The sequence below is a fragment of the Bos javanicus genome, chromosome 21 (assembly GCF_032452875.1).
Source record: "Bos javanicus breed banteng chromosome 21, ARS-OSU_banteng_1.0, whole genome shotgun sequence".
NCBI lineage: Eukaryota > Metazoa > Chordata > Mammalia > Artiodactyla > Bovidae > Bos > Bos javanicus.
This window is the reverse complement of record NC_083888.1, coordinates 68,851,438-68,878,221: the sequence shown is the minus strand read 5'-3', so window position 1 is coordinate 68,878,221 and position 26,784 is coordinate 68,851,438. Positions and strand designations below refer to the sequence as shown.

General features: G+C 56.5%; 1 protein-coding gene across 6 annotated transcripts in view; it reads left to right on the top strand.

The window, feature by feature from the left end:
• Positions 1-248: 248 nt before the first annotated feature.
• BRF1 (BRF1 RNA polymerase III transcription initiation factor subunit) overlaps positions 249-26,784 on the top strand; it is a 52,209-nt gene continuing 25,673 nt past the window's right edge. The window contains exons 1-4 of one of the 6 annotated variants that reach the window (XM_061395569.1): positions 892-1,126; positions 5,356-5,487; positions 7,697-7,708; positions 18,036-18,173. In XM_061395569.1, coding sequence (XP_061251553.1) covers positions 943-1,126; positions 5,356-5,487; positions 7,697-7,708; positions 18,036-18,173 — 466 coding nt within the window. In that variant the 5' untranslated portion in view covers positions 892-942. Of the gene's footprint in view, positions 325-891; positions 1,127-1,687; positions 3,026-3,388; positions 3,534-5,355; positions 5,488-7,696; positions 7,709-18,024; positions 18,199-26,784 lie in introns of those variants that run through there. The other 5 variants (XM_061395562.1, XM_061395565.1, XM_061395561.1 and 2 more) reach the window with 5 other exon arrangements.

Here is a 26,784-nt window from a genome sequence, read left to right as displayed (position 1 = left end):
TTACAACACTGCTTTCAAGTGGGAACGGGACATTTTCGGATTTAGTTAGAGCTCCCATAGTCAAGGTTTAAGTTTTTTAAGAAACGGTCTTGGAAGTTCCCTGCTGGCTTAGTGGTTAAGGCTCTGGACTTTCGCTGTGGCAAGCCGGGTTCAATCCCTGGTTGGGAAACTCAGATCAGGTCACGCGGCTGAGAGGAGAAAATACGGTCTTGCGCATTTCTTTTCAGGCCCATTTCCGGGGACCCAACGGCATCTGGACACGATGTAACAACAGAAACGTGCCTGCCGTGGGTGAACAAGGGCGGCACGAGCGACTGTTACGGGGTAAGGCCTGCCGGCAGAGCGCGCGGGCGCGGGGTGGGGGGGCACCGGCAGGCGGAGGCCGGGCCTGCAGGCACTGGGGGTCCGGAGCACCCACAAGCGGAGGCCCGGCCTGTAGGCAGCGAGCCGGGCCCGCCGCCGGGTCTCCACCCTTGACCTGAGCCGACCAGTCTTGAGCGCCCCTTTCCAGGCCCCGCCCACCTCTAGCCACGCCCACGGCCTGGGATTCGCCCGCCAGCCCACCATGCCCCGCCCACCGCGACAGGCGCCGGGCCCAGGCCCCGCCTATGAGCAGTGGCCCCGCCCCGCCCCGCCCCGCCCCGCCCCCCTCCAGCCCGGCGCCCGCCGTTGCGGCCTGTGGGTCCGAGTCCCGGGCCCGGTGGCCGCGTTCCCGGCGCGGGGCGGCAGTTTCGAGTCCTCGGCCCAGGAGCCCGCGGCCGTCCCGCCCGGCACGGCCGCGGCGGGCGTCGCCGTCCCGGTGCGCGCGCGGCGAATCTGCCGCTACGAATCGGCCGGCGCGGCGGCGGCGGCGGCCTCGCGAGAGTCTGAGCGGCGCGGCAGCGGCGGCGGCGGCGGCGGCGGGCGGCCTGGAGCGCGGGCCGGGCCCCCGGAGCCGCCGGCATGACGGGCCGCGTGTGCCGCGGGTGCGGCGGCACCGACATCGAGCTGGACGCGGCGCGCGGCGATGCCGTGTGCACCGGTTGCGGCTCGGTGCTCGAGGACAACATCATCGTGTCCGAGGTGCAGTTCGTGGAGAACAGCGGCGGCGGCTCGTCGGCCGTGGGGCAGTTCGTGTCCCTGGACGGTGCGTCCCGGTGGGCGGCGGGGGGTCCCGGGGGGCCGGGGGCCTGGGACCGGGGACCGGGGGCGGCGGGGGCCGGGGGCCGGGGGGCGGTGTGCAGGGGGCCGGGGGCGGGGGCTGGCCCCGGGGGCCGGGTCGGGCGGGAGCGGCTCGGTAACGGAGGGCGGCCCGGGCTCCAGTTGTGGTCCGCCCGCAGTCGCCTGGCCCCTCGGGGCCGGTTGTCGGGGGTCGAGGACGTCAGCCTCCCGCACCCCGCGCGGTGGTCGGCTCAGCCCCGCGGCTCCGGGGTAGGGATCTTCGCGCCTGGGGACTCAGTCGCTGCGCCCTGAGGACGGAGCTCCCCGACCCCCGGCGCCCGCGGCTGGTTCTCCAGGGCCCGGAGCCACCCTTGCGGACCCGCTTCCGTCCCTCAGCCCGGGACCCCGGCGACTCGCCCGGGGCGCTGCAAGCAGCGGGGCCCCTTCCAAGGCGAGTCCGAGGCGATCCGGAGAGAGCTGCGGGAACTTGGGGGTGGCTCCTGCCACGGACGCGGGTCACCCAGGACCGGATGGTAGCTGTGTGTTTAACGGGGTAACAAGCCGCCAAACTGACTTTCCAATGTGGCAACACCATTTTGCATTCTCATAAGCTGCCTACCCAGGACTTGGTGTTGCCTGTACCGTTACACGTGTTTTCCGTGTGTCCCTAGTGTGTTGTGGTGTCTCCTCTCATGCTGATGCTCTCCCCTAGGGCACAGTGATGCTGAACAGCTGTGAATCCCCCTTGCTGAAATGTCTGCTCCGGTAGTTTTGTGCATAGTTTTTATGCAGGTTGTTTTCTTGCTGTTTTTATACAGGTTGAGTTTTGAGCGCTCTTTAAATATTGTAGTTACAAGTCCTTTGCTAGACAGGTTATTTGCAAAAGTTTAAAATTGTGATTAAAAGCTTAAATTAGGTGCGGTCCCCTTTATTGATTTTTTTTTTTTTTTATTGTTGTTTAGTTGCTAAGCTGTGTCCTACTCTCTGGGACCTCATGGACTCCAGCATTCCAGGCTTTCCTGTCCTTCACTATCTCCCGGAATTTGCTCAAACTCATGTCCATTGAGTCGGTGATGCCATCCAACCAGCTCACCCTCTGTCGTCCCGTTCTCCTCCAAATTGTACTTTTTCTGTCATTCTAAGAAACTCCCTAAGCCCGAGACACACTGTTCTTCTAAGTTTTACTTTTTCATATTTTATGTGTAGACTCATGACCATTTTGCGTTTAAGCCTCATATCGGGTGTGGTGTGCGGCTGAGGTTTGCTTTTTGCAGTGGATGTCCGGTTCCCCAGCACTGTGTTGTTTTTCTTTTTGGCCACGCGCCACCTGGCCAGGCACTGAACCTGGGCCTTGGCAGTGAAAGCCCAGAATCCTAACCACCAGGCCACCAGGGAACTCCCTCAGCACCGTTTTTCGAAAGGCTGTTTCTATCCTGTGGCCCCCCTGAGGTCCAGGCGGAAGGGACCTGCTCCCAGGAAGTGGCTGAGTTCTGTCCTGGAGGCAGCTGGGTGAGAGGGCCTTGGTCCTAAAACGTCCTGCTGCTGCTGGGTCACCTCGTGTGCTCCGTGCTGGGTGGTTTCCACACTCAGACCTGCATCTGTGATGAGAAGCTCTTCGGTTGAAAGACGTTTAGGCAGCCGCCCGGGTTAGCTGTTTCTTCACCAGCGTCCGAGGTCTGTGTCCATCCACAAGCCCATGCGTGGGCTCAGTGTGGACTTCCCAGGACCTTTCGGGTGCTCTAGAAGCGTTATCCCCACGTCTGAGCTCAGGCTGAGGGGCCACTGGATTTCCCTTCTGTCCTGGAATTGCCCAGCTGGACCTCGTGCGGTCGTCCTCCCTTAAAAGGAGTTTCACAGCAGCAACAGAGACCCCTCACTTTGAATAGTGAGTACAGGCCTAGGAAGGGCTTGGCCTATCCGTGTTGGACGGGCCTGAGAGTGAACTGGAGGAGGGGCAGTGTGCTGCTTTTCTCTGTCTGCTCTTGGGGTGTTGTTGTTTCCGCTGGTCCTCCACGCTCAGAGTGGCTGAGCAGGGCCCCCAGTCTCCCCTCCGCCCCTGCGGAGTCGCAAGGGCTGGGTCTTGGACCTTCTTGCCTTTGCAGACCCCAGCCCGAGGCGGTGCCCTGGGTGCACTTACTGGCCATACCCATGCTGTCCACACGGGGGCGCTCTTGGCCCACCTCGGGTGATGGAAACTGCACCGCCTTCTACTTGATAGCTTTAGCTGGTTGTATCTTGTTTGTTACAGGATCTTGTTATAGAAAATATCAGATGTTTTTAGTGGAGGGAACAGTGTGAAGGGCCTCTGAAGGACTAGCACAGCATGCACTGGTGGTTTTGGCCAGAGGTGGAGCTCAAACTTTCCTCCAGGCTTCAGCGGAGCCCAGCCGGTGGTGAGTGGTCTGAGACTTGCTGAACAAGCACTTTTCACACCTTCCACCACTGCTCTCCATGTGTGTCTGCTGTGACCACGTCCCGGGGCTGGTGTCTGTCCCCCAGCCCTCCCCTCCCCTGCTGGCCCGGCCCAGGGAGGCTCCTTCCTTGCCAGAACTCAGGCCCTGTGCCTCCTCTGCATGTGGGGGACTGAGGCTATACACAGGCACCTTGGAGAGCACCAGTGGTGTGTGTGTGAGTGTGTGCGAGTGTGAGTGAGTGTGTGCGAGTGTGAGTGAGTGTGTGCGAGTGTGAGTGAGTGTGTGCGAGTGCGCCTGGGGAGAGTGAGTCAGGAGCCAGCTTCCGGAGCAGATGCGGCTGGGCAGCCCCAGGACAGGTGCTAGGGGCATGGGAGAGACGGCGGAGCTGGGGAGGACAGCCTGCTGGAGAGAGGGTCAGGGGAGAGCTGGATGGGAGGGGTGGGGAGGGCGGGGCGGCCTTCAGGCCTTGCCGGGCATTGAACACTCACCCAAACCACTTCCACACTGCTCCGGCGGTATCTCTGTGTGGCCCGTGCTGGTCGCCGGGTCTGTCCGGGCAGGCAGGCTGGGGGAGGTGGCTGGGAGGGAGGCCCCCGAGTCCGTGCTCCTGGAACCCGGGGCTTCAGCGGGTTTAGACTGCTTCCCTGTCTGTCCTCTAATGCAGGATTCTTGTAACAGTTTTATTTAAGACACAGACTCATTTCAGTTAAAACAAAACGGTGATATTTTTTCCCTTCTTCTGAAATAAAAGTTGGGCAGCACTGGGACACCGCACGCAGGTCTCAGTGTGGTGTTCCAGGGCAGGCGGCTGCTGTGGTGGCTCCTGTGTCCAAAAGATCACAGATGCCACAGCCACAGATAAGCCGAAGGCCAGCTTGTTCTCCTGCTGTCTGCATTTGTGGCCGCCCAGGGATGACCCAGGCGAGCCTCACGGCCCCAGGACTTGGGCCATGCGTTTTCCTGGGGGCCTCCTCTCAGATCTCAGAGATCTGGCTCTTCCGCTTCCTGACACATGAGCCTCCACGTGGTCCTCCCGCAGGCCCCGTGGCTGACTGTGCGGTCCTGCCCCCTGACTTGAGCGTCTAGTGCTGTGGCCTGTGCTTTGTGACAGGCATGCTGGACTCCGGTCGGGCAGCTCCTCCCGCCCCACTGCTGTGCTGTGGCGTCCAGGCCCTCCCTTTGGCGTGGGGCTCATTTGATGATCACGCTTCAGGGCTGGGGCTTGTTAAGTCTAGTGAACCTTCGGATGTCCACCTGGCTGTCTCCAGAGGAGGCTATCAGGGCAGAAGTCCAGCCCTGAAGCCCTGTGGAGCAGAGTATCTGAGACTTCCTGGGGTGGCTTGGAGTTGGTGGGAGATTCAAGGCGGAGTGCTCTTGAGTGCAGCCGCGGCTACGCTCTGGGAGCAGGGTCCTTAGATTACTGCTGCGGGTGGGCGGGCGGGCACGCACAGGTGCCTCTTGCAGACCTCCAGCCCCACGGACAAGGCTCCCCTCCAGGAGCCCGCAGCCCCCTCCCCCGGAGATGGCTGTGGTAACATGAGAGGGGCCGGCCCAGGGCTGCAGGGCCAAGTGAGGGGCCGGACCTGCGCTGCAGCCTGGGGAGGCGGGCGCTGTGTGACCGTCTCCTCTGGGCTCCAGGGCAGGGCAGAGGAGGCGGTAGGGTGGGGGTCACTCACTGCAGACTCCTGGTCTGCGTGCTGACCCCTCTGAGTTCTTGCTCTGGAAACACCAGAGGCAACGAAAAACTGTTGCCACGGATCTCTGCTGGGCTTTGGCTCACCCGTCTGATCTGTGTTTCTAGGTGCTGGCAAAGCCCCAACGCTGGGCGGCGGCTTCCACGTGAGCCTGGGAAAGGAGTCGCGAGCACAGACCCTGCAGAACGGTATTTCCCTGCGGGGGCTGCAGGGGTGGGTGGGCTCCCAGGCGGGATGGGGTGCGGGGCGGAGGGCGAGCGTGGTGGCCTGCAGCGACCAGCACGCCTGCCGGGAGGAACTGTTCGAGGCGGCCCCACCCCAGCCATTGGGCCCCTGCTGGGCACCCTGGGCTTGCTGCAGTCATTGTGGGGCTGCTCCATGCGCCCTCGGGACCCAGTGGGCCCGCGCCTTCTGAAGCCAGTCCGTCTCAGTGAGCACAGAAATGACGTGGGGACAGCAGTTTGACCTGCAATGTGACCACTTTCGTTGTGTTTTGTGAGAGTGCCAGCCCACAACAGATGGGAGAAGTGTCTGTTCTAAGCTTGGCCTGTTTTTAATTGGGTTATTTGTCTTCTTATTAAGTGGTAAAAGTTCTTTATGTGCTCCATACATAAGTCTTTCATCAGTTGTATGATTTGCAAAAAGCGTTCACCCATTCTGTGGGTTGACGGCGAACTGTGAAGCACAGAGGGTTTAATTTTGAAGATGTGCGGTCTGTTCACTCCTCTGTCGCCTGTGCGTTTGTCGTTAGTAAGAAAGATTGCCTGATTCCGTCCAAGTAGCAGAGGTTTATAAAGTGGTGTTTCCGTCCGAGTTTTGTGGTCTTAGTTCTCAGGCTGAGGTTTCGGGCACCTTGAGTTCGTGTTTGCGTCTGGTGTTCAGGTAAGTGCCCACCTGCACTCTTCTGCACGTGGGTACCCATTTTCCCAGCACCACTGCTGAGGAGGCTACTCCTCCGTGGCACCCTTGTCGGGAGCTGGCGACCGGCAGGGGTTTGGGCTCTCGCCTCCGCCCTGCAGGCTCATGTCAGCGTTTTGCTGGTTGCATCTTAGTAGCACGTTCTGAAGTCAGGAAGTTTGACTCCTCCCTGTTTGTTCTTCATTTTTAACACTGTTTTGTTGCCTGTTCTGAGTCCCTTGAATTTACAGACGAGTTTTAGGTTGCGTTTGTCAGTTTCTGCAAAGAGCCCACTGAGAACTGGACAGAGACCAGTGGGCTCTGCTGATGAGTCTGGGGACGGGGAGCAGTGGGCTCTGAAGATGAGTCTGGGGACGGGGACCAGTGGGGTCTGAAGATGAGTCTGGGGACGGGGAGCAGTGGCCTCTGTTGATGAGTCTGGGGACGGGGACCAGTGGGCTCTGTCAGTGAGTCTGGGGACTAGGACCAGTGGCGTCTGAAGATGAGTCTGGGGACAGGGATGGTGCTCTTTTAACAAGGCGGAGTCTCCTCACCCCTGGTGCAGAGTGCCTTTCCATTGGTTTAGGTCTTCCTTAACTTGTTCAAACAATTTTTGTGGTTTTCAAAGTATAAATTTTCCATCTTTGCTAATTTATTTTAAGTATTTCGTCCTTTTGATGCTATTATAAATGAAATTGCTTTCTTTATTTCATTTTTTGATCGTTTGTTGCCAGTGTATAGAATATGATAGATATTTGTGTATTGATCTTGTATCCTGCAACCCTTGAAAATCCCATTTAATAGTTTTTTAATGGATTTCTGAGAATCTGCTATATATGAGATCATGTCATCTGAAAATCGATGTAGCCTTGCTTTACTGTCTAGTCTAGGCACCGGTTAAATTTCTTCCCTGACAGTGCTGTCTAGAACCTCCAGCACCACACCGTGTCCAGGTGTCTCGTTGCTGATTTGAGAGGACGCTCTCACAGCCGGGCACGATGTTGGCTGTTGTCTCTCAGGCAGGGCACCCTGCTGGGGCGCCTCAGGCCTCTGTGAGCACCCTTTCAGGGACGTGCTGGCACCCGAGTGCCTCCCAACGGGACGTGTTGCCAGGCTTCGCAGCGCTCACCGGCATGCCGGGTGAGGTGGAGCATCCTTCCTTGCAGCCTGGTCTCCTTGTCTGTGGCTCTCAAGGACCCGCCTGGCTGCCCACCGCTGCTGTGAATGGCGGCGGCCAGCACACCCTCAGCCAGCCGCTGCCCAGCCCAGCAGGGCTTGACAACTGTGCTGTCGACCACCGAGAGGGCGGGTGGCGGGCTTCTAATTATGACTCGCATCAGAATGTGCTAGGTTTTTCCGGTGAGCTTTTCCCTCTGACCCCATGGATTGTTAGTGTTGTTGGGTCTTTTCTTATAGCCAGCTTGATTCTTCTGTGTTTAGAGACAATATTCTGCAGGATTTCGGTCTTCTGAATGCTTTGACTTCATGGCCCAACATCTGTCTGGTCAGTTACAGTCAGTTTGGACACGTGAAAAGAACGTGTCTCTGCAGGGGCTGCGGTGCGTGTGCACACCGCTGGGGCCAGGCTTCCCCCAGGGCTCACTGCTCCTGGCTCTGCCTGTCTGCCTGTTGCTGCAGGAGCGTATTAAAGTCTCCGTGGCGGCTGTGGGTTTGCCCCTTTCTCCCCATGGTTTTGTTGGTCTTTTACTTTGCCTGCGTAGACTATGTGTATACAAATTTAGGGCACGCACATTTATTTATTTATGTAGGCCACATCACGCGGCTTAAAGGGTCTCAGTCCTCTGACCAGGGATTGAACCCGGCCCTGGTGTCGGAGGACTTCCCAGGCGGTGCTAGTGAAGAACCCACCTGCCGATTCAGGAGACGCGAGACACGGGCCCGAGCTCTGGGTTGGGAAGATCCCCTGGAGGAGGGCATGGCAACCCACTCCAGTATCCTTGCCTGGAGGATGGCGTGGACAGAGGAGCCTGGCGGGCTGCAGTCCGTGGGGCGACACAGCGTTGGACTGAGTTAGCACGCACGGTGTTGGGAGCCTGCAGTCCTGTGTCTTTAGGGGGCTCCCTGGTGCTTCCAGAGCAGAGTTCTTCTGCGGGTGGCCCGCGCCTGCGCCGGGGCAGCGCTCGGGCCTCCTCCCAGCCCCGCCGCTGTCCTCTAGGTGGTACTGTCCTGTAATCTTTCTTCTTCTCTGCGCCCACCTTTAAGATCGTCTGCATGTGAAGAACTTTATTCCCGGTAGAGAATGGATCTATTTCCAAAAGCCCAAAACAGGTTGTCCCTCGGACCCAAATCAGTTGTAAAGAGTAGCGTTCGTGCAGACGTATTCATGGAAGTGTGATGTAAGCCAGCGACACAGAGAGAAATGCCCCATCCGACTTTAAACACGGCCTCGTTTACGAAGTCAAAGCGGGGCTTTCGGGCTGCTGGGAACGGGGTCAGCACAGTCTGAGGCTGCGCAAGCCTGCTTGGTGGTCGCCTTCGCCCCTTCCCCAGGGCTCCTGCCCAGGTCAGTGCCCAGCACCCGGGGAGGGGCGGGCTCTGCCTCCGCCCGGCCCGTCCCCCTCTGGTGTCAGCATCCTGTCCCTGCTGGACGGGGCTGTGGGGGCCGAGGGTGGCCGTGAGCTCCAGCCCCGACTCTGCTGCTCTTGTCCAGACTGGCTTCTCCCCGGCGGCCCCTCAGCGCGCCCGCCGTGTGCCGGCCTTACCTGTCCCCAGAGACTTCCTGTGCTTTTTCCTTTGTCCTGGTGAGTTCATGCTGATTGTATGTCCTTGCTGTCATCTTCTGTCGCTTTTGGAGGAGAGATACAGGCAGATTCTGTGTGTCTCCCGGACCTTCTCTAAGAAACATAGATGAGTCGGGGCCGCGTGTGTGACTGCAGGCCTGCGCACCGATCGGGTGATGAGTCGGGGCCGAGTGTGTGACTGCAGGCCTGCACACCGATCGGGGTGATGAGTTGGGGCCGTGTGTGTGACTGCAGGCCTGCGCACCGATCGGGTGGAGCGCGCTGCGTGCACCGCAGGGAGCTCCCTGCTGTCGGTTAGCTTTACTCTTATTTCATGCTGTGTGTTCATCTTTTTAAACAGCGTTTACGGCTGTTTGCTGACTTCATCGTGTGTCTCTTTCTCGGTCTGTTGGGCACCTCCTCCGGGCCCAGGTCTTTCCCCCACGGTCCCCTCGTGGCTGGTTACCCCCTTCCCTCCGCCGCAGCTGCTCTGTCCTCCCATGGGGGTGTCCTGCACTCGCTTCCTGCCACCTGCCCCCAGCCTACTGGGTTGGGTTGGAATCTGTGGACTTACCTTCAGTTGTTACTATTTATGTTCAGTCTCGTGTGCCTTTCTTAGAAAACGAGAGAGAAGTGGAGGAGAAACAGACTGTCTGCGTTGTGGTCCAGCTCCCTCGGGGCCTAGCCTCCCGCCTCCGCCCCGGAGGCCGGTGCCCCAGGCCCCTCTCGTGGGCTCGCCTCTGGCTTCGCTGGAAAGGTGCGGCTCAGCGGGAGAGAAGCCCTGCACCCCCGCCTTCCCTCCGGGAGCCTGGCAGGGCTGGGGTGGGTGCCCACGGAGGGTGGGCCAAGGTGTGCTCGCGGCCAGCACAGGGATGCAGTCCCATCTGAGTCACCATCTCACTGTTTGTTTCTTAACTTGGACCTTTGGGTTTTCTCTCTCCTTGGAATTCTCAAATGCCTCTAGGCTGGAGCTTTTGTTACTGACCTGATGAACCCTTTCACGTGGGAGACATTTCTCAGGGGAAGTTTTACTGTGTTCTTTCTGTTTGTCTGTTTTTCTTGGCATAACGTATGTAAAACGCATGACTGTACCAACCTGGAGGACGCCGGGTCAGTGTGGGTGACCTAAGGTCTGAGCACACAGCATGGGCCAGCGTGTTTCTTGGGCCCCAGAAGGCTCCCTCCTGTCGATCAGTTTCCCTGGTTTTTCTGCTCAGACAGTTGGCATCGCACAGCGTCCTTCGTGTGTGTCTCAGAGGTCTGTCTGCTCGCAGGGTTTCATCTGTGAATGTGCCGCGTCCTCTTCCTGCCACGGACACTTGGCGGTCCTTGTGGCTGCCGTGTATGTTCCGGTGGACTCGTCTCTCGGGACGGCGCTGCAGGTGGGGTCCTGGAGCATACGGCGTGCGTGTTGGTCTGCAGTGGATGTGTCGGCCCCTGCACTTACTGGTCTTCCTGGGGGGCGCACAGCACTCAGGGACCTTGCTCTGCTCTCCCTGGTGAGCAGTGAGATTGGCTGCTTTTGCTTGGTCCTCTCTGAGCTGCCTGTTGCATCTTTTGTACAAGTTTTTTTTTTTTTTTTTTTTGACTGAGTTATCGTTTTCTTACTGATTTGTAAACTTCATTATAAATTTGGAATTCAAGTCTCCTGATACATATACGTATTTTGAGTCTTTCTCCCAGTAGATGGCTTTTCACTTTCTTAATGTCTTCTGATGAACAGAAATTTCTTAATTTTAACAGAGTCCCAATACATCCATCTTTATAGTTAGGGGTTTTTGTGACCTAAGATCTTAATTCTTGGGACTTCCCTGATGGCCCAACGGCTAAGTCTCCAGGCTCCCAGTGCAGGGGACCTGGGTTTGATCCTTCGTCACAGAACTAAGATCCCACGTGCTGCTACTAAGATTGGATGCAGCCAAATAAAAAATGATAAAATTTTAAAAGACCTTAATTCTTGTCTATCCTAGGGTCTGAAGATACTCTTCTGTGTTTTCACTTAGGAGCTTTATTGTCGTACATTTTGCATTTAAGTTTGTGATCTGCCTCAAATCAATTTTTTATATGTGGTATGAAGCAGAGGTTGAGGTTTGCGTTTTTCCATTTTATTATTTCTTTGTTGGAGTGTAGTCGATTTAAGTGTTTTGCCAATCTCTGCTCTATAGCATGTGATTCAACATATTCTGTTCTGTAGGTTGCTTTTTTTTTTATGGTTTCCTTTGCTGTGCAAAAGCTTTTAACTTTGATTAGGTCCCATCTGTGTATTTTTATTTCTATTGCCTTGGGAGACTGACCTAAGAGAACATTGGTAAGATTGTGGTTTTTTGCAGGACGTGAGGATGTGTTCTGACGTCATTGATTGACATGTGAATGTCCAGCTTTCCCAGCACCACTTGCAGAAGAGACTGTCTTTTTCGCATTTTATATTCTTGCCTCCTTACTTGAAGACTAAGTGCCCATGAGTGTGTGGGTTTGTTTCTGGGCCCTCCGTTCTGTCCTGTTGATCTGTGCGTCCGTTTTTGCGGCAGCGCCGCCCCGTCTCGGTTACTGTAGCTTCGCCATATTGTCTGAAGTCTGGTGAGAGAGTCACGCCTCCCGCACTGCCCCCCCGCCCCGCCTCGGGATTGGGTCTTTTATGATTCCTTATAAAATTTCGTATTATTTGTTCTAGTTCTGTGAAAAATGTCATGGGTATTTTCATAGAGATTGCATTGAATCTGCGGATTGCTTTAGATGTTGCCATTTTAACAATATTCTTCCAATCCAGAAGCATATCTTCCCATTTCTTTGAATCGTCTTTAATTTGCTTTATTAATGGTTTATGATTCCGAACATGTAAGTCTTTCACCCCCTTAGCCAGGTTTATTCACAGGTATATGTATTTGGTGCTATTTTAAAAGATATTGGTATTTTTTACATTCCCTTTCTGATATTTCATTGTTAGTGTAAAGAAATGCAACTGATATTTGAATGTTAATATTGTATCCTGCTACTTTACTAAATTCATTTAGATCTAGTAGCTTTTGTGTGGAGCCCTTAGGGTTTTCTGTTAGAATATTTGTATCATGTCATCTGCATATAGTGAGTTTTACCTTTTACCTTCCAATTTGAATACTTTTACTTCTTTTTCTTGTCTGATTGCTGTGGCTAAAACTTAAATACTATGATGATAGACGTGGTGGGAGTGGGCATCCTTGTCTTGTTCGAGATTTTAGTAGGAAGGCTCTTAGCTTTTCACCACTGAGTATTATATAGGCTGTGGGTTTTCATAAATGGCCTTTATTATGTTGGGATATGTTCCCGCTGTTCCCCCTTTGGTAACAATTTTTTATCGTGAATGAATATTGACTTTTGTCAAATGCTTTTTCTGCATCTACTGAGATAATCATGTGGTTTTGACTTTTCTTTTGTTAATGTGGTTTATTGCATCAATGGGTCTGCAGGCGTTGAGCCGTCCTCGTGAAGCTGGGATGGACCCTACTCGATTGTGCTGTGTGATCTCTTATCTGTGTGGTTGAATTTGGTTTGCTAATACTTTGTTGAGAATTTTTGCATCTGTGTTCACAGAGGCCAGCCTGTGGTTTTCTTGTTTGGTGTCAGGGTGACGCCGGCTGCACAGAACGTCCCTGGGAGTGTTCCCCACTCTTCAGTCTTTGGATGAGTTTGAGACGAGTCAGTATAGTGAGTTCTTTTTTGTATGTTTGGTAGAATTCACCTGTGCAGCCATCTGGTCCTGGACTCGTGTTTGTAGGGAGGGTTTGTTTGTTTGTTTTACAGATTTTGTTTCACTTCCCTTGATGGAGTCTGTTTCTTGATTCAGTTTTGGCGGGCTGTGTGTTTCTGGACAGGGGCTCCTCTCCTCGGCTGCCGGCTCTGCCAGTGTCCGCTTGCGTGTGGCGCGCTCCCGCTCCCTGGGCTTCTGCGGTGTCAGGTGAGGGTGCTCCTGTTTCATTCCTTATTTCATCTGTCCGGGTTCTCTTTTCCTCTTGGTGAGCCCAGCCAATGGTTTGCCAGTTTTGTTTACTCTTTGAAACCAAGAATCATCTCCTGGTTTTATTGATTTTGTTTTTTCTATTTTTTAAAAATGACTATTTATTTCCTTTCTTCTTCCTTCAGGTTTTATTGTTCTTTTTCTGTTTTAGGTAGTAAGATAGGTTGTTTACTCGGGATTTTTCTTGTTTTTTAATGAAGGCCTCCATCCCTATGAACTTGCCTCTTAGAGTTGCTTTCGCTGCATCCCATAGATTTTGTGTTCGATCCCTGGATCAGGAAGATCCCCTGGAGAACAAAATGGCAACCCACTCTGGTATTCTTACCCGGGAAATCCCATGGACATAGGAGCTCGGCAGGCTGCTGGCCGTGAGGTCACAGAGAGTCCGGCGCGACTCCTCAACGAGCAGATTTTGCGGTCTGTGTGTCTCACGGCGTTTGCAGCCGTTCAGTCTCCGTGTAGTTGCGTTCTCCCGTTTCTTTTCTTGTGATTGAGTCCCAGTTTCATGCCATTGTACTCAGAGAAGATGCTGGAAACAGTCTCCACACCCTATGTTTGTAGAGGTTGGCTTTGTGCCCTAGTACGCGGTTAGTCCGGGAGAATGTTCTTTGCGTGCTTGAAAAGAATGTGTATTGTGGTGTTTTCTTTCGGATGCAACGTCAGGAACATACCAAGCCTCACTGTTGCGTGGTATCACTTGGGGTCTCTGTTGCTTCACTGATTCATATCAAGCCTCACTGTTGCGTGGTATCACTCGGGGTCTCTGTTGCTTTACTGATTCATACCAAGCCTCACTGTTGCGTGGTATCACTCGGGGTCTCTGTTGCTTCACTGCTTCTCTGGAGGGTCCGTCCCCTGGTGTCAGTGGAGTGTTAAAGTCTACTACTATTGTGTTCCCCTCAGTTGCTCCTTTACATCTGTTCAGTTCAGTCAATCAGTCATGTCTGACTCTGCGACCCCATGGACTGCAGCATGCCAGGCCTCCCTGTCCATCACCAGCTCCGGGAGTTTACTCAAACTCATGTCCATTGAGTCGGTGATTCTGTCTAACCATCCCATCTTACCCTTTGCCGCCCCCTTCTCCTCCTGCCCTCAGTCTTTCCCAGCATTGGGGTCTTTTCCAGTGAGTCAGCTCTTTGCATCAAGTGCCCACAGTACTGGAGCTTCAGCTTCAGCATCAGTCCTTCCAATGAATATTCAGGACTGCTTTCCTTTAGGATTGACTGGTTTAATTACTCTCTTTGCAGTCCAAGGGACTGTCAAGAATCTCCTCTAGAACCACAATTTGAAAGCGTCAATTCTTTGGTGCTTAGTCTTCTTTATGGCCCAACTCTTACTTCTGTACATGACTACTGGAAAAGCCACAGCTTTAACTATACAGATCTCTGTCAGCAAAGCGATACGGTACCTCTGCCTTTTAATACGTTGCCCACGTTTGTCATAGCTTTCCTTCCGAGGAGCAGGTGTCGTAATTCCATGGGTACAGTCGCCGTCCACGGTGATTTTGGAGCCCAAGAAAATAAACCTGTCACCGTTCCACTTCCTCAGCTTCTGTTTGCCGTGAAGTGATGGGACTGGATGCCATGATCTTAGTTTTTCGAATACTGAGTTTTAAGCCAGCTTTTTCACTTTCTTCTTTCACTTTCATAAAGAGGCTCTTTAGTTCTGCTTCACTTTTTGCCATTTAGAGTGGTATCATCTGCATATCTGAGGTTGTTAATATTTCTCCTGGCAATCTTGATTCCAGTTTGTGAGTCATCCAGCCTGGCATTTCCCATGATGTGCTCTGCATGTAAGATAAATAAGCAGGGTGACAATATGCAGCCTTGTCACACTCCTTTCTCACTTTTGAACTAGTCCCTTGTTCAGTGTCTGGCTCTAACTGTTGCTTCTTGACTTGCATACAGGCTTCTCAGGAGGCAGGTCAGGTGGTCTGGCGTTCCCATCTCGTGAAGAATTTTCCACAGTGTGTTGTGATCCACACAAAGGCTCTAGCATAGTCAGTGAAGCAGAAGCAGATGTTTTTCTGGAAGCCCCTTGCTTCTTCTGTGATCCAGCAGATGTTGGTGGTTTGACCTCTGGCTCCTCTGCCTTTTCTAAACCCGACTTGCGTGTCCGTGTGGCTCCAGCCTCCGGAACCTGCCAGGCAGCGCTGTCCCTGTCCTGCCGGTTCCGTCCGGTTGTATTTGGTATGATCTGAATCTATGGTATTAAGTCCATACTGTTGTCAATCTTCAAGTAAACCAGCCAGCTCTCTCATCAGCAAAGCAGGTGTACTCGGGAGTGGCAGAGGACGCGCTGTTGCTGACTGGCCGTGGGCGGGTCCTGCAGGCAGCAGAGAGGCGCCTCACCGGGCAGACAGGAGGAGGAGGTTGGGCGCTTTGGGGGCCTTTGAGGACAGCGAGGGTTGTGTGGCGGCTGCTTCCCCTTGGCCGGGCTCCCTTCCTCGTGCAGCCAGTGCCTTCTTGCCCGGGGTGTAAAGTGAGTGTGTGTGAGGCGTGTGCGGGAGAGCGCCCCTGCGGATCTCTGCCTCATCCCCCGCGGCTCCCCTGCTCATTTGCACGCTTGGTGGGACTGTTAGCTCTTTCTGTGGTGTCGTCTGTCCTAATCACAGGCCCTCTTCATCTGGGTGATCCTTCGTGCCTGGACGTCTGCCTGCCTGGAAGTCTGCCTGTCTGGCCAGCTGCGTGCCTCCCTCTGGGGCCTGCCCCCTGGAAGCCGCCCTTCTCTGGGGGCGGCCCTTCCTCCAGCTCCTAGCTCTCTTTTTAAATCTTCACCTGTGCCCACTTTGTGGTTTGGTTATTTCTGAGTTTTTACAAAATGTTCAGTGACCACATTTTTAACTTTTCAAGGACTGTCTTTGATCGCAGCCTGTCCCTACTCTCCTGTGTGCTGGCGTCTTTCCAGTACTTTGAGATTATCATGGACCTGGGACGCTCTCCTCTCTGAGCAGTCTGCCTGTGGAGCCTGGTGCTTCTTCCTCTCTCTCCACATTGGCGTTTTCTACACAGGGTGGGTGACTCTCCGTTGCTGGCCCATGTTTATATGAATGTGGGTCTTAAACTGACCTGTTCACGCCTGTAGCCCACCCAGGGCGCCCATTGGCTTCTTGGTGCCCCTGGTTCTGATCACAGGCGTGGTTTCTCGTGTGTTGCCACGTGGGACGGGTGTGACGTGCTTGTGCACCCTGACTTGGGTGCTGCACAGGCCCGGCTGGCACTGCGAAGGTCCTCCGGGTGAGTGGAGGCTTCTGGGCCGAGCCCTGTAGCATCAGGGCTCCGCTTCTTAAGCCGCCAGGTCAGACCCTCCCGCCACGTGCCCCTGGGGCGCTGGCCGGTCCTCGCGCTGTGTCCACGTTTGTGCTCTCTGCCGTCTCCATGCTTCTGGGAGGATGCTGCTTGGGTGCCGTCTTGAAGGGAGACGCAGGCCTTAGTTTCACAAAATGTCAAAAGTTTGAAGACATCGATGTGCTAGTGAGTTGACTTTTTGCATTCCTGTATTATTCTTAGGACAGTAAGCTGAGGTTGGTTAATTGGGAGTCTGTTTTGCGTGTTTGCATTTACTGATACCTTTGTGCTTTTAAAGGTTGCACACACGCCTGTGTCGTGTGATTTGTTCAGAATGCCGATTGTGCTTGCCCGATGTGCGTGAATTAAAAACTCACTTGGGGGGCTGGGAGTAACTTCTCATGGCTACAGGGCTTCTTTTTTGGGTGATGGAATGTACCAAAGCGGTAATGGTCGAACAACTTTTGTGAATGTACTAACCACTCCGTGGGACAACTTAAGTGGGTGAAGTTTACAGTATGTGAGCTATAGAGCAAGGAAGACGTGATAAGGTGACTTGCTGCTATAATTTCAAGCCCCCCACCCAACTTCTGGGGGACCCTAGCCCATGGTATGTGGGGCTAAGCTGGGTCCCGGGCTCTGTGAGCACCCTCTGGAAAGGACCTTCCTCTCCGTGTTAGCGGAGCCCCCGTGAACACCGAGGAGCTGGTGTGGCACGAGCCTCCGGCCTGAAGGTCTCTCATCAACCACTCTGTCTGCCCCGAGACTGGCTAGGCTGCGGGGCAGACTGTGCCTATACACCTGACATCCTGGCACGCGCGCTATGATGGGCAGCAGCGACCCGCCCTCCTCTCTCTGCAGATGGTCAGGATGTTGGCTGTGCCCTGGCCTCGGCTCTGGGACCGTGACCATGATCCTGCCTCAGTTCAGCCTGACCAGAGGCCTCAGAGCTGCGTGGCTCCGGGCAGGCTGTGTTGGAGGTCGAGGGGGCAGGGCCACAGGGGCCAGGGCACTCACGGGACATGCCAACTGCTGGGTACCAGCCCTCATGCCTGTTCCCCTGGGCGCTAGCTCGCTGGGTACCTCCCTTTGGCCAGGGGTCAATCTGAGCCCACAGTCCTTGGCACAGGGGCAGCGGCATTGGCTCCTAGCTCTTTGTGGGGGAAGCACAGGCCACTGGCGCAGTGTAGAGTGGTTTTTGCTAGAGGAGAGAGGGCCCGGGGGCGGGAGGACGCTGGGCGGGCTGCATGTGCCCCAGCCCCTGGCTCCTGTGAGGCTCGCCGGTTGCACAGGCCATGTCCGCCTCCCCCTCGGTGCTCCTGTGGCTCCCAGGAGGGCCGTGCTCCGGGCAGAGGTGTGCGTGCAGACTTGGTCCTTGACCGGCCTGTGCACACCAGCCTGCGAGGAGGCTGATGTGGAGCCCGTGGGGAAGGCTGGGTGGGCGCGGGCGGCAGGGCCTGGGCGCTCAGGCACGGGAGGGGCCTTGCGGTGGAGCATGTGGACTCGGGGCCCATGGTCAGTGTTCAGCGCCAGGCGGCCGGCTTACCCGCAGCCCTTCCCAGACTCACTGAGCAAGGGGCCTTGGGAAGGGCTCTGCTCCCGGGCTGACCTGACCCACTCCACCCTGGAGGAGGGCGCCTCGGGGCACGTGGCACTGCAGGGAACTCGCACTGCGCGCCCACACGTGTGATTTTACTGGAACCCCTGTGAAAACGGGACGTTTTGCAGAGCGTGAAAGGAAACGGGTAGACCTCGACTCTTCTGCCTTAGATTGCCGAGGCAGTCACCGACGCTGACAGTGTTAACGAGCCGCCGGCTCGCCTGTTGGGATCCGCGGTAACGTGTCGTGTTGTGTCCTAGGGAGGCGTCAGATCCACCACCTGGGGAACCAGCTGCAGCTGAACCAGCACTGCCTGGACACCGCGTTCAACTTCTTCAAGATGGCCGTGAGCAAGCACCTGACCCGGGGCCGGAGGACGGCGCACGTGGTGGCCGCCTGCCTCTACCTGGTGTGCCGCACAGAGGGCACCCCGCGTATCCTTCGCTGCCCGGCCTCCCGGCGCCTGCTGGGCCTCCCTCTGCTCGTGGGCTCCCCCGTGCTCAGTACCTGTGTTTGCTGGGATGCCTCGGGAGGAACCGGCTGGAGGGTTAGGTGAGGCGCACAGGCTGAGGGGCGGGGCCGCTGGGTGCCTCGGCCCACCGCCCCGAGGGCCCTGCAGCGTCTCCCTGCACGGGCCGGCTCGTGGCTTCTCGGAGGGGACGCTGTGCGGCCTCCCTGTGCCTGGATGGCAGGCTCGTCGTGGGCGCGGGCCTGCCTGTCACGTCTCCGTGAGGACGTCCTCTGGGGCTGTGTGCCCGTGTGCTCCCGTGTCTCGTGTCTCCTTTACTGTCCCGCTGGGCCCCTCGCCTCTCCCGCGTGGATCGTACTGCTGGCCCCGTGTCCTCCCACGGCTTCTGAGAGCGGGTGCCGTGAGCATCTGACCGCTTGCGGTCTTTCTTCTGCGTGTTGGGGACAGCCTGGCAGGATTCCGGGGGGCACGTTGGCCTCCTCTCTGCTCACCTGCTGCCCCGCTGACCTGTCTTCTGGTCTCTTCTTTCCTGTTGTCCACTTACTTACCTTTTTCTCTGGGAGAGTTTATCTCCCAGCCGGGCCTCCGCCTCTGCTTTCCTGGTGGGAGCTGGGGCAGCGGTGTGTCCCGGGGCCCTTCCTGGGGTGCGGCTCCCCGAGTCGCCTGTAGGAGCTGTGGCCTCTCTGCCCCTCCTCGCAGAGGAGCCTTCCCTGCGGGTAGGTGGCCTGGCTGCGGCCCGGCCCTGAGCCGGGAATGCGCGCGGGGCCCTGGACACTGCATGGGGGGGCGACCCTCAGGATCAGAGCCTCTCCTTAGAATGTCTTTGAATCTTGGGGGTTTATCACTTCAGCATCAAAGAACCCTTGTTGCATGAAAGGATGAAGCTCTGCGCCCAGAGGCCCACGAGGTGGCGCAGTGGAGCTCTGGCCGAGGTCACCAGCACAGTCGGCCCGACCCGCCTCCTGAGCGCGCCCCGCCCTCCGCCCCGGTGGGGGCGGAGCAGGCGCCACGGCTGGAGGAGCGGCAATCCCGGTCCCGGTCCCCGGGTTGTGGGGGTCGGGGAGCGCGAGCACCCCAGCCGCCCGCCTCCTGCCCAGTACCCTGGCCCAGGAGCGGAGCCTGGCGGCCCGCAGAGGATGGACCAGAGGCCCCTGCACCTGGGAGCGCTGCCGGGCGGAGGGGCCGCGCTGAGCCCATGCCGCTGGGGGCCCTGAACCCAAACCGTGCAGACGGGCCAACCAGAGGCTGAGAGCTGAGCGCGGCTGCCAGGGCCGGGGATGCTGACCGAGGCTGGGGAGGGGTGATGGTTTGCAGCTCTGTAAATAGACTGAGAGCCTTGCACATGTGCATTTTTGGCCCTACCCTTGGCCTTGAAGAGCTGTTAGCACGGTGGACTGCACTGTGTGGGGCAGCGCTTCAGCCCCTCTGCCGGCCCTTGGTCCCCTCGGGAGGGCCGTTTTGGGGGCCGCCGGAGGGCACAGGTGTGGCCGGCCCCCTGAGCTTCCCTGTGGCTGGCACTCCGGGCCCCATCCTCCGGCCGGTGTCCTGGCGCCCTGGACAGGCCTCGGCTCCCTGCCCCTGCGGCCCCCCGCCCTGCAGCCGCCTGCTCTGCCCTGCCTGGCACGGCCGCCTTGTCTTGCAGGCGAATTCCAAGCCCCTAGAACGTATTCGAAGGCTTCCCTCTCCTCTCCTCGCCCCAGACTGCCCTCCACGCTCCCCTCACTCCCTCTCTCTGACCTGCTTTCTAGACCATCTGTCCTTGGGTGGGCATGTTTGGCAGAAACTTCAGGCTCTAAGGGGCTTCGCTGGTAGCTTAGCTGGTAAAGAATCCGCCTGCAATGCAGGAGACCCCAGTTTGATTCCTGAGTCAGGACGATCCCCTGGAGACGGGATAGGCTGCCCACTCCAGTGTTCTGGCCTGGAGAATGCCATGTTACGGTGTCGTCCGTGGGGTCGCAAAGAGTCAGACGTGACTGGGCGACTTTCACTCGCTCTCCCGTCCAGGCTGTGAGCGGACACCAGGTCCCCGGCCCAGGTGACCCAGCCACTGTCTCCCGCAGCTGCGTGTCCGACGCTAGTGCGGCTTTTGTGACGCACGTCCACAGGAGGTGTGTAGTCCTTGGTGTTTACTGGGCTCCAGCTGAGCAGCCAGCAGGCCTGTGTGTGAGCAGGTGAGCCCAGTGCCCTCAGTCCCGAGGCTGCTGACCCTGTCCCCCCACCTTGGCCTTTAGACCTTCTCCCCCAGGCTTCCGACCCTGGGTCTTGCTCAGGGGGCTTCCAATCTGCAGACCTGGGGTGGGGTTCTTCCACGCTGAGCCTCTGCCCTCCCTAGGCTCCCTGGGATCCTCTGTCTCGGAGGACAGTCCCGTGAAGACCCGGTTCTCCCCAGCCCACCACTGCCTGCTTCCCTCTGCCGGCCCCCCACCCCTCAACCACTTGCCTCCCCAAGGACAACCAGAGAATTTAAAAGATTTTAAATAACTTGAGTTTTAGGGCAGCAGCAAAACTGAGAAGAGAGTGTGTAGACTTGCCAAGCCCCTGTCACACACGTGCACCGCCTCCCCGGTGTGGACGGCCCCCACCGAGTCGGTCGTTTGCCCCCAGTGCTGAGCCCATCGTGACACCTCACTGCCCCGCAGGCTGCGTGGTCTCCGCCGGCGCTCATGTCCTGTGGATTCGGCAGACACACAGTGGCTTGTGTGTCTCATCCTGGCGTCACACAGAGAGAGGGCAGTCAAGACAAGGCCACAGTGGCTGGCGAGCATTTGTCAGGAGGCGCTCGGCATGCGGAGCTGCAGGTTGAGCTGAGAGGAGGGCACAGCCCCGTGCTCGCCGCCCCAGGGCCTTGGCACTCAGACCTGCCGCTCAGCGTGTCCTGCCTGCCCACGTCCAATGATGCCGAGTGGGGCCGCTCCCTGGGGTCCAGCAGGCACGCCCTGGGCTGTGTCGGCTGGAAAAAAGCCTCCCATCCTGCTGCTTTCTGCCTCCTGGCAGCGTCTTTTTCAGTTCCCGAGCAGGGACTGACCCTGGGCCGTGGCAGTGACCGCGTGGAGTCCTGACCGCTGAGCTCGCAGGGAGCTCCCTGGGCTTCATCTTTTGTAAACAGACCTCTCGATTCCAATGACGTACCATCTGTCCATCCTCTCCTTGATGAATGGTTTGTGTTCCATTGAAGAGAGCTTTGTCCCAGTCCTGGAAGTACTCCCTTCTGGAAGCTCTTGGTTTTGCATTTCCTGCTGGAGTTGAGGACCTCTGGTCCCATGTTTGCTGTGAGGAGAGGGTCAGAGTTTGCTGCTTCCCCGGGCGTCCAGTCAGAGTGCCATCTGCTGTAGGCCGGCCCTCCCCGCATACAGTGCTGGCACCATTTCCAGCTCATGTGGGGTCTGTCGCTGACCTCTCGGACCCCTTGTGTGGGTCTGTTGGTGCCAAGACTTTCCATGGCAGGTTTATGACCCGTCTCAGAACCTGCAGTGTGAGACCTTGAAGCCCAGCTGCTGTCCTGCCTTGGAGGCATCTGGCTGTGCACGGTGGTTTCTCTGTACACGTTTTTGAATCAAATCGTACATTTCTGTGGGGAGAAAAGAAAAGAAAACAACTTCTGGGATTCCGATTGGGGTTTGTGAATCAACTTGGGTGGCGCTGACATTCACGGACGACAGCGACTCTTCCAGTGAACGCCCCTCGTCTCCTGCGGGCGTTCTCTGCTCTGTCATTCTTGAGGAGGAGGCCTTAACCTTTGTTCGTTAGAGTTATTTCTCGGTATTTGTGTGTTGAGCTAAGGTAAACACTATCTTTTGCTCCTGGTGTACAGAAGTATAGCAGTATGTTGAAAATACAGAATTCAGTGACGAATCTTGGCGTTGAACTTGGGGAGCGTGCTCAGCTGTGTCTGCCGCTGCCGCAGTCTCCACTGGTCACTCAGCTGTCTGAGGCCCGCCTCGGTGCCCCGTGGTGTAAGGCGTGAGGGGGCATCCCCGCCTCCGGAGCCATTTCCAGCGCTTTGCTGCAGACGCCTGCTCTGGGCTTCCTGTCGATGGCTTTATCAGATACCAGGCTGGGCGTCTCCTTTTTCCTGGTCACCAAGAGCTCTTATTATGAAGGGCGCTGGCTCGTCTATGTATTCATTGGTGTGCGCATCACGTGCCGTAATCTTTCCCCTCAATCTGCACTGAGGTGAAGTACACTGATTTTTACTTTTCGGCCGTGCTTCGCAGCGTTCGGGATCTTAGCTCCCTCGCAGCTTTGCTCGGTTGTGCTTTGCAAGGCCTTTGTCCGGTTGTTACTTCCGAGACCAGCGCACCGGAGCCGGGTCACCCTTGAAGCCCCGTTTCCCTCCGTCTGCGGCCTTGTGGTGGCGGCCCCTCTGTCGCGTCTCGGTTTGTGATTTTGCCGTTTTTCTTCTTTGATCTATGTTGCTAGGGGCTCGCCAGTTTTCTTAGTCTTTTTCTTGGTAACGGCTTTGTTGAGATGCAGTCCACACGGTGAGTTGTGTGAGTCGGTGGTATTCGGTCACACTCACGCAGCGTGCAGCCGTCACCACATCAGTGCTAGACCGCCGCCGCGCCTCCGACAGCACTCGGACCTCGGCAAGCAGCAGCCTGCTTCCTGTTGCTCTCCGTTTGCCTGTCGACTTTCACGCAAGTGGGACCCTGTGAGCCGCCCTGGAGCTCTGCGTTTAGCTTGAGAGGCACTGCCAGCCTGCTTTCCGGTGCTGGACTGTGTTGCGCCCGCACCAGCCGTGCAGGACGGCTCAGTTCCTCTGTAGCCTCACCAGCGCGCTCTCAGTCTTCGCAAAAGAACCACACTTTGGCTTTGTTTATCTGTAGGGTACGTTTATTTTTTATTTCATTGATTTCTGCTTATTACTTCTTTCCTTCTAATTTCTTTAGATTTAATTTGCTGTTTTCCAGCTTCCTTAGGTTCTTAATTTTCATTTTTCTGCTTTTCCTACTGTAAGCATTTGAGACTATAAGCTTCTCTCTGGGCAGTTAGGTGGCATCGCACTATTCTGATGTGTTTTGTGGCCAGTTCACAGTGTTTTCTGATTCCCGTCTTCATTTCTTTAAGGAGACATTGAGTCGTATTTACGAGTGTGCCGCCTGCTTTGGAACCAGTTGCGGGTTCTGGAGCTCTCTGTGTCATCACTGTCTCGTGTGGTTCCCGTGTGGCCAGACGGCAGGCACTGACGCGTCCCCTTTCCCCGGGCCTGGGACCTGACTTGCGGCTCAGCGCACCATCTGTTTTGGTGGCCGTGCCACGGGCACTTCAAAGGAACGGACGGGTGTCTGCAGCTGTCGGGCGGAGCGGTGTGTGAACGTCCGTGCGGTCAGGCTGGTTAGTTGCGCTCAGATCAGCCTCGCTGGTGCTTCTGTCCCCTCGTTCTGAAGGAAGAGTTTGAAACTCCTGCTGCCGATGAGGACTGACACGCTTTTCCTTCTATCTCGTTGGGTCCGCGTGGTATTCTGATGCAGTGTTTTAGAGGGTACAGATTCAGGGTCCTGTGTCTTCCTGGTGGGAGTGACGCCGGCTGCTGTGAAGCGTGGGTCCCTGTCTCCACGCTTCCCCTTAGGCGCTCCTGTGTCGGCGTTGGTGCAGCAAGACCCCTTTCCTGTGCTGAGGACGCACACAGTCTGTCTTTTTCCATATTTTAACATTCGGTCCTCGCTGTGTCTAAGGCCTGTCGGTTACAAGCAGCATGTGACTGCCTGTACTGAAGTGGACTCAGGCCCCCTGCCTGCGCGCGGTAAAGCCCCCCACAGCCAGGGGAAGGAAGGACAGCGGGCGGGCTTCGCAGCCTCCTGTCGGTGGTGATGGGTATCGTCCCGTATCACTGAGCTTCTGTCTTTGTTTCAGTTTGACTCTGATGTACTTAGATGTGGTTTCTTTGGTACTTGACTAGCTCCTGGAATTTGAGACTTTTGTCTGTTTGGGGAGGATCTTGGGAGGTATCTTTTTAAGCACGGTTTCTCCCCCTTCTTACCCTGTTCCCTTTCAGGACTCCGGGGGTTGTGGTTCAGTCGCTCTTTGTGACCCCATGGAGTATGGCAGGCCAGGCTTCCCTGTCCTTCCCTGTCTCCCAGAGTTTGCTCAAACTCATGTCCATTGAGTCGGTGATGCCATCCAACCATCTCATCCTCTGTTGCCCCCTTCTCCTCCTGCCCTCAATCTTTCCCAGCATCAGGGTCTTTTCCAGTGAGTCGTCTCTTCGCATCAGGTGGCAAACGCATTGGAGCTTCAGTATCAATATCAGTCCTTCCAATGAACATTCAGGACTGATTTCCGCTAGGACTGACTGGTGTGAACTCTTTGCAGTCCAAGAGACTCTCAAGAATCTTCTCCAGCCCCACAGTTTGAAAGCAGCAATTCTTCGCTCAGCTTTCTGTGTAGTCCAACTCTCACATCCATACATGACTACTGGAAAAACTGTAGCTTTGACTGTACAGACCTTGTTGGCAAACCAACGTCTCTGCTTTTTAGTATGCTGTCTAGGTTTTGTCGTAGCTTCTCTTCCAAGGAGCAAGGACTCCAGTTCCACGCACGTTAGACCCTCTCCTCGCGCCTCGGGCTGCGCTTTGTTTTCCGTGCTTTCTCTCTCTTTCCTCTCCCTGAATGTTGTCCTGCGCGTACCTTGAGTTCGTCCATCCTTTCTTTCGCTGTGTGTCACTGGATGTTAGACCAGTCTATTAACTTCCTAACTTCAGGGATTGTTTCTCATTAGATTCTTTTATTAGATTCCAGTTCTTTGGTAAGGTCTTCCATCTCTGGAGTTACATGAAAGTCTTTAATAGTGACTCCAACAGGGGAATCACTGAGGGATCTGCTTCTGTTGTCTGAGTTTTCTTCTGGTTTTGGAGCTCTGCTTCTGTCTGTTATCACACTTATGTGTGCGTTAGTTGCTGAGTACTGTCTGACTCTTTGTGACCCCATGGACTGTAGCCCACCAGGCTTCTCTGTCCATGGAATCCTCCAGGCAAGAATACTGGAGTGGGTAGCCATTCCCTTCTCCTGGGGATCTTCCCAACCCAGGGATCAAATGCAGGTCTCCTGCATTGCAGGTGGATTCTGTACCGTCTGAGTCACCAGGGAAAAAGTTTTTATAGAGTTGCTGGATATAGTATTTGAAAACTTGTGGCAGCTATGGGTATTTCTCACCCAGAAGGGCTGTCATTTGCTCTGGCAGGCAGAGAGCCAGGGCCGCCTGTCTGGGCCTCACTGTGTGTCTCCGGGTGCTTGGTGCAGGACCTGGGCAGGACCCGCTGGGGCCATCGCAGGGGTCTCTGCCCTCTTTTGCCCCTGGGAGCTGACTGCTGCTGGCCGTGGCATGGAGCCTGTGCACCCTCGTGCCCATGCGGAGCAGGAGCTGACCAGGCTTGGGGGAGCTGTGTGCGTGGCGTTGGGCCCACTGCTTAACAGTTGGGCCCCTCAAGGCTGGCTGCCTTGGAATTCCTGGTGAGACTGTGTGAGCTCCAGGATGTGGCCTGGGCCTTGGCCTCCTGCCCTCGGGGCGACCGGAGCCGGAGCCGCCAGCAGGCCCTGGCCTTTCCAGGTTTCTAGGCTCGTGCCCTTGGGTGCCCTTGGGTGCGGCTCCTGGTTGCTTCCCTGTGCTTTCCAAGAGCTGCTTGCGCTTTATCTGGCTTTTAAGCCTGCTCTTCACAGCACGGCCACTCTCCTGTTTCATTGTGGCTGGAAGTGAAGTTGCCAAAGCAGACTGCTGCTTCCCACTCTCCCACTGCCAGCTGGTGTCTGGGCGCCGTTGGCCCTTGCTGCACTCTCCCGAATGACTTCTGGACTTCCAGTAGGGCCGGGCGTCACCGCCAGGTAGAACTGGTACGGCAGGATGCCAGGGTGCGGTGTCCGGCGGCCTCTGTCCTTGGCAGGGCGTGGATGTGAGCTGCTGCTGTCAACAGAGCTGAGCGCTGGCTTGTGAGTGACTGCCCGCCGGTGCCAGCCGCCTGAGGTTGGGCTCACCGAGCAGGGAGCCCCGTGGTGGCAGAGGCGGGCAGAGGGGGCCGGGTGGGCACCGGACAGTCACCCTTTGATGGCGTTGCTGCTCAAGGGCCGCAAATGCCGTTTCGTTTTAACTTGATTAAAGGTTGAATCCCAATTTCCTTTTTAAAATACACACATTCCCCCCCCCCATCATTTTATTATGAAAACTCTCAAACACATGGGAAGTTGAGACGGTTGATGATACAGTGGGAAGCCCCGACCCCACCTCGCACACACGCCGCGCGCACCCCGCCTGCGCTCCCTGCTCCCGCCCGCTGGTCTCGGCCTGTCTTCTTGGCATTTTTCAAAGTCAGGTGCAGACATCCGCCTGCTGTCCCCAAGCCCTTCAGCAGGCGGGTTATTACCTGACTAGATCCCAGTGTTTGTTTATGGTTCTTCTTTCCTTTTAAGGCAAAATTGGCATGAAATGAAATGCACAAGCCTTGGTCGTGCCCTCGGATGCGTTCTGATGAGCACTCGGGTCTGTGTGACCAGCTCCTCCTCCAGGGAGCAGGGCGCTGCCGGCAGCCCACCCCGAGGCACCCACGCTCCTGGAGCCCCA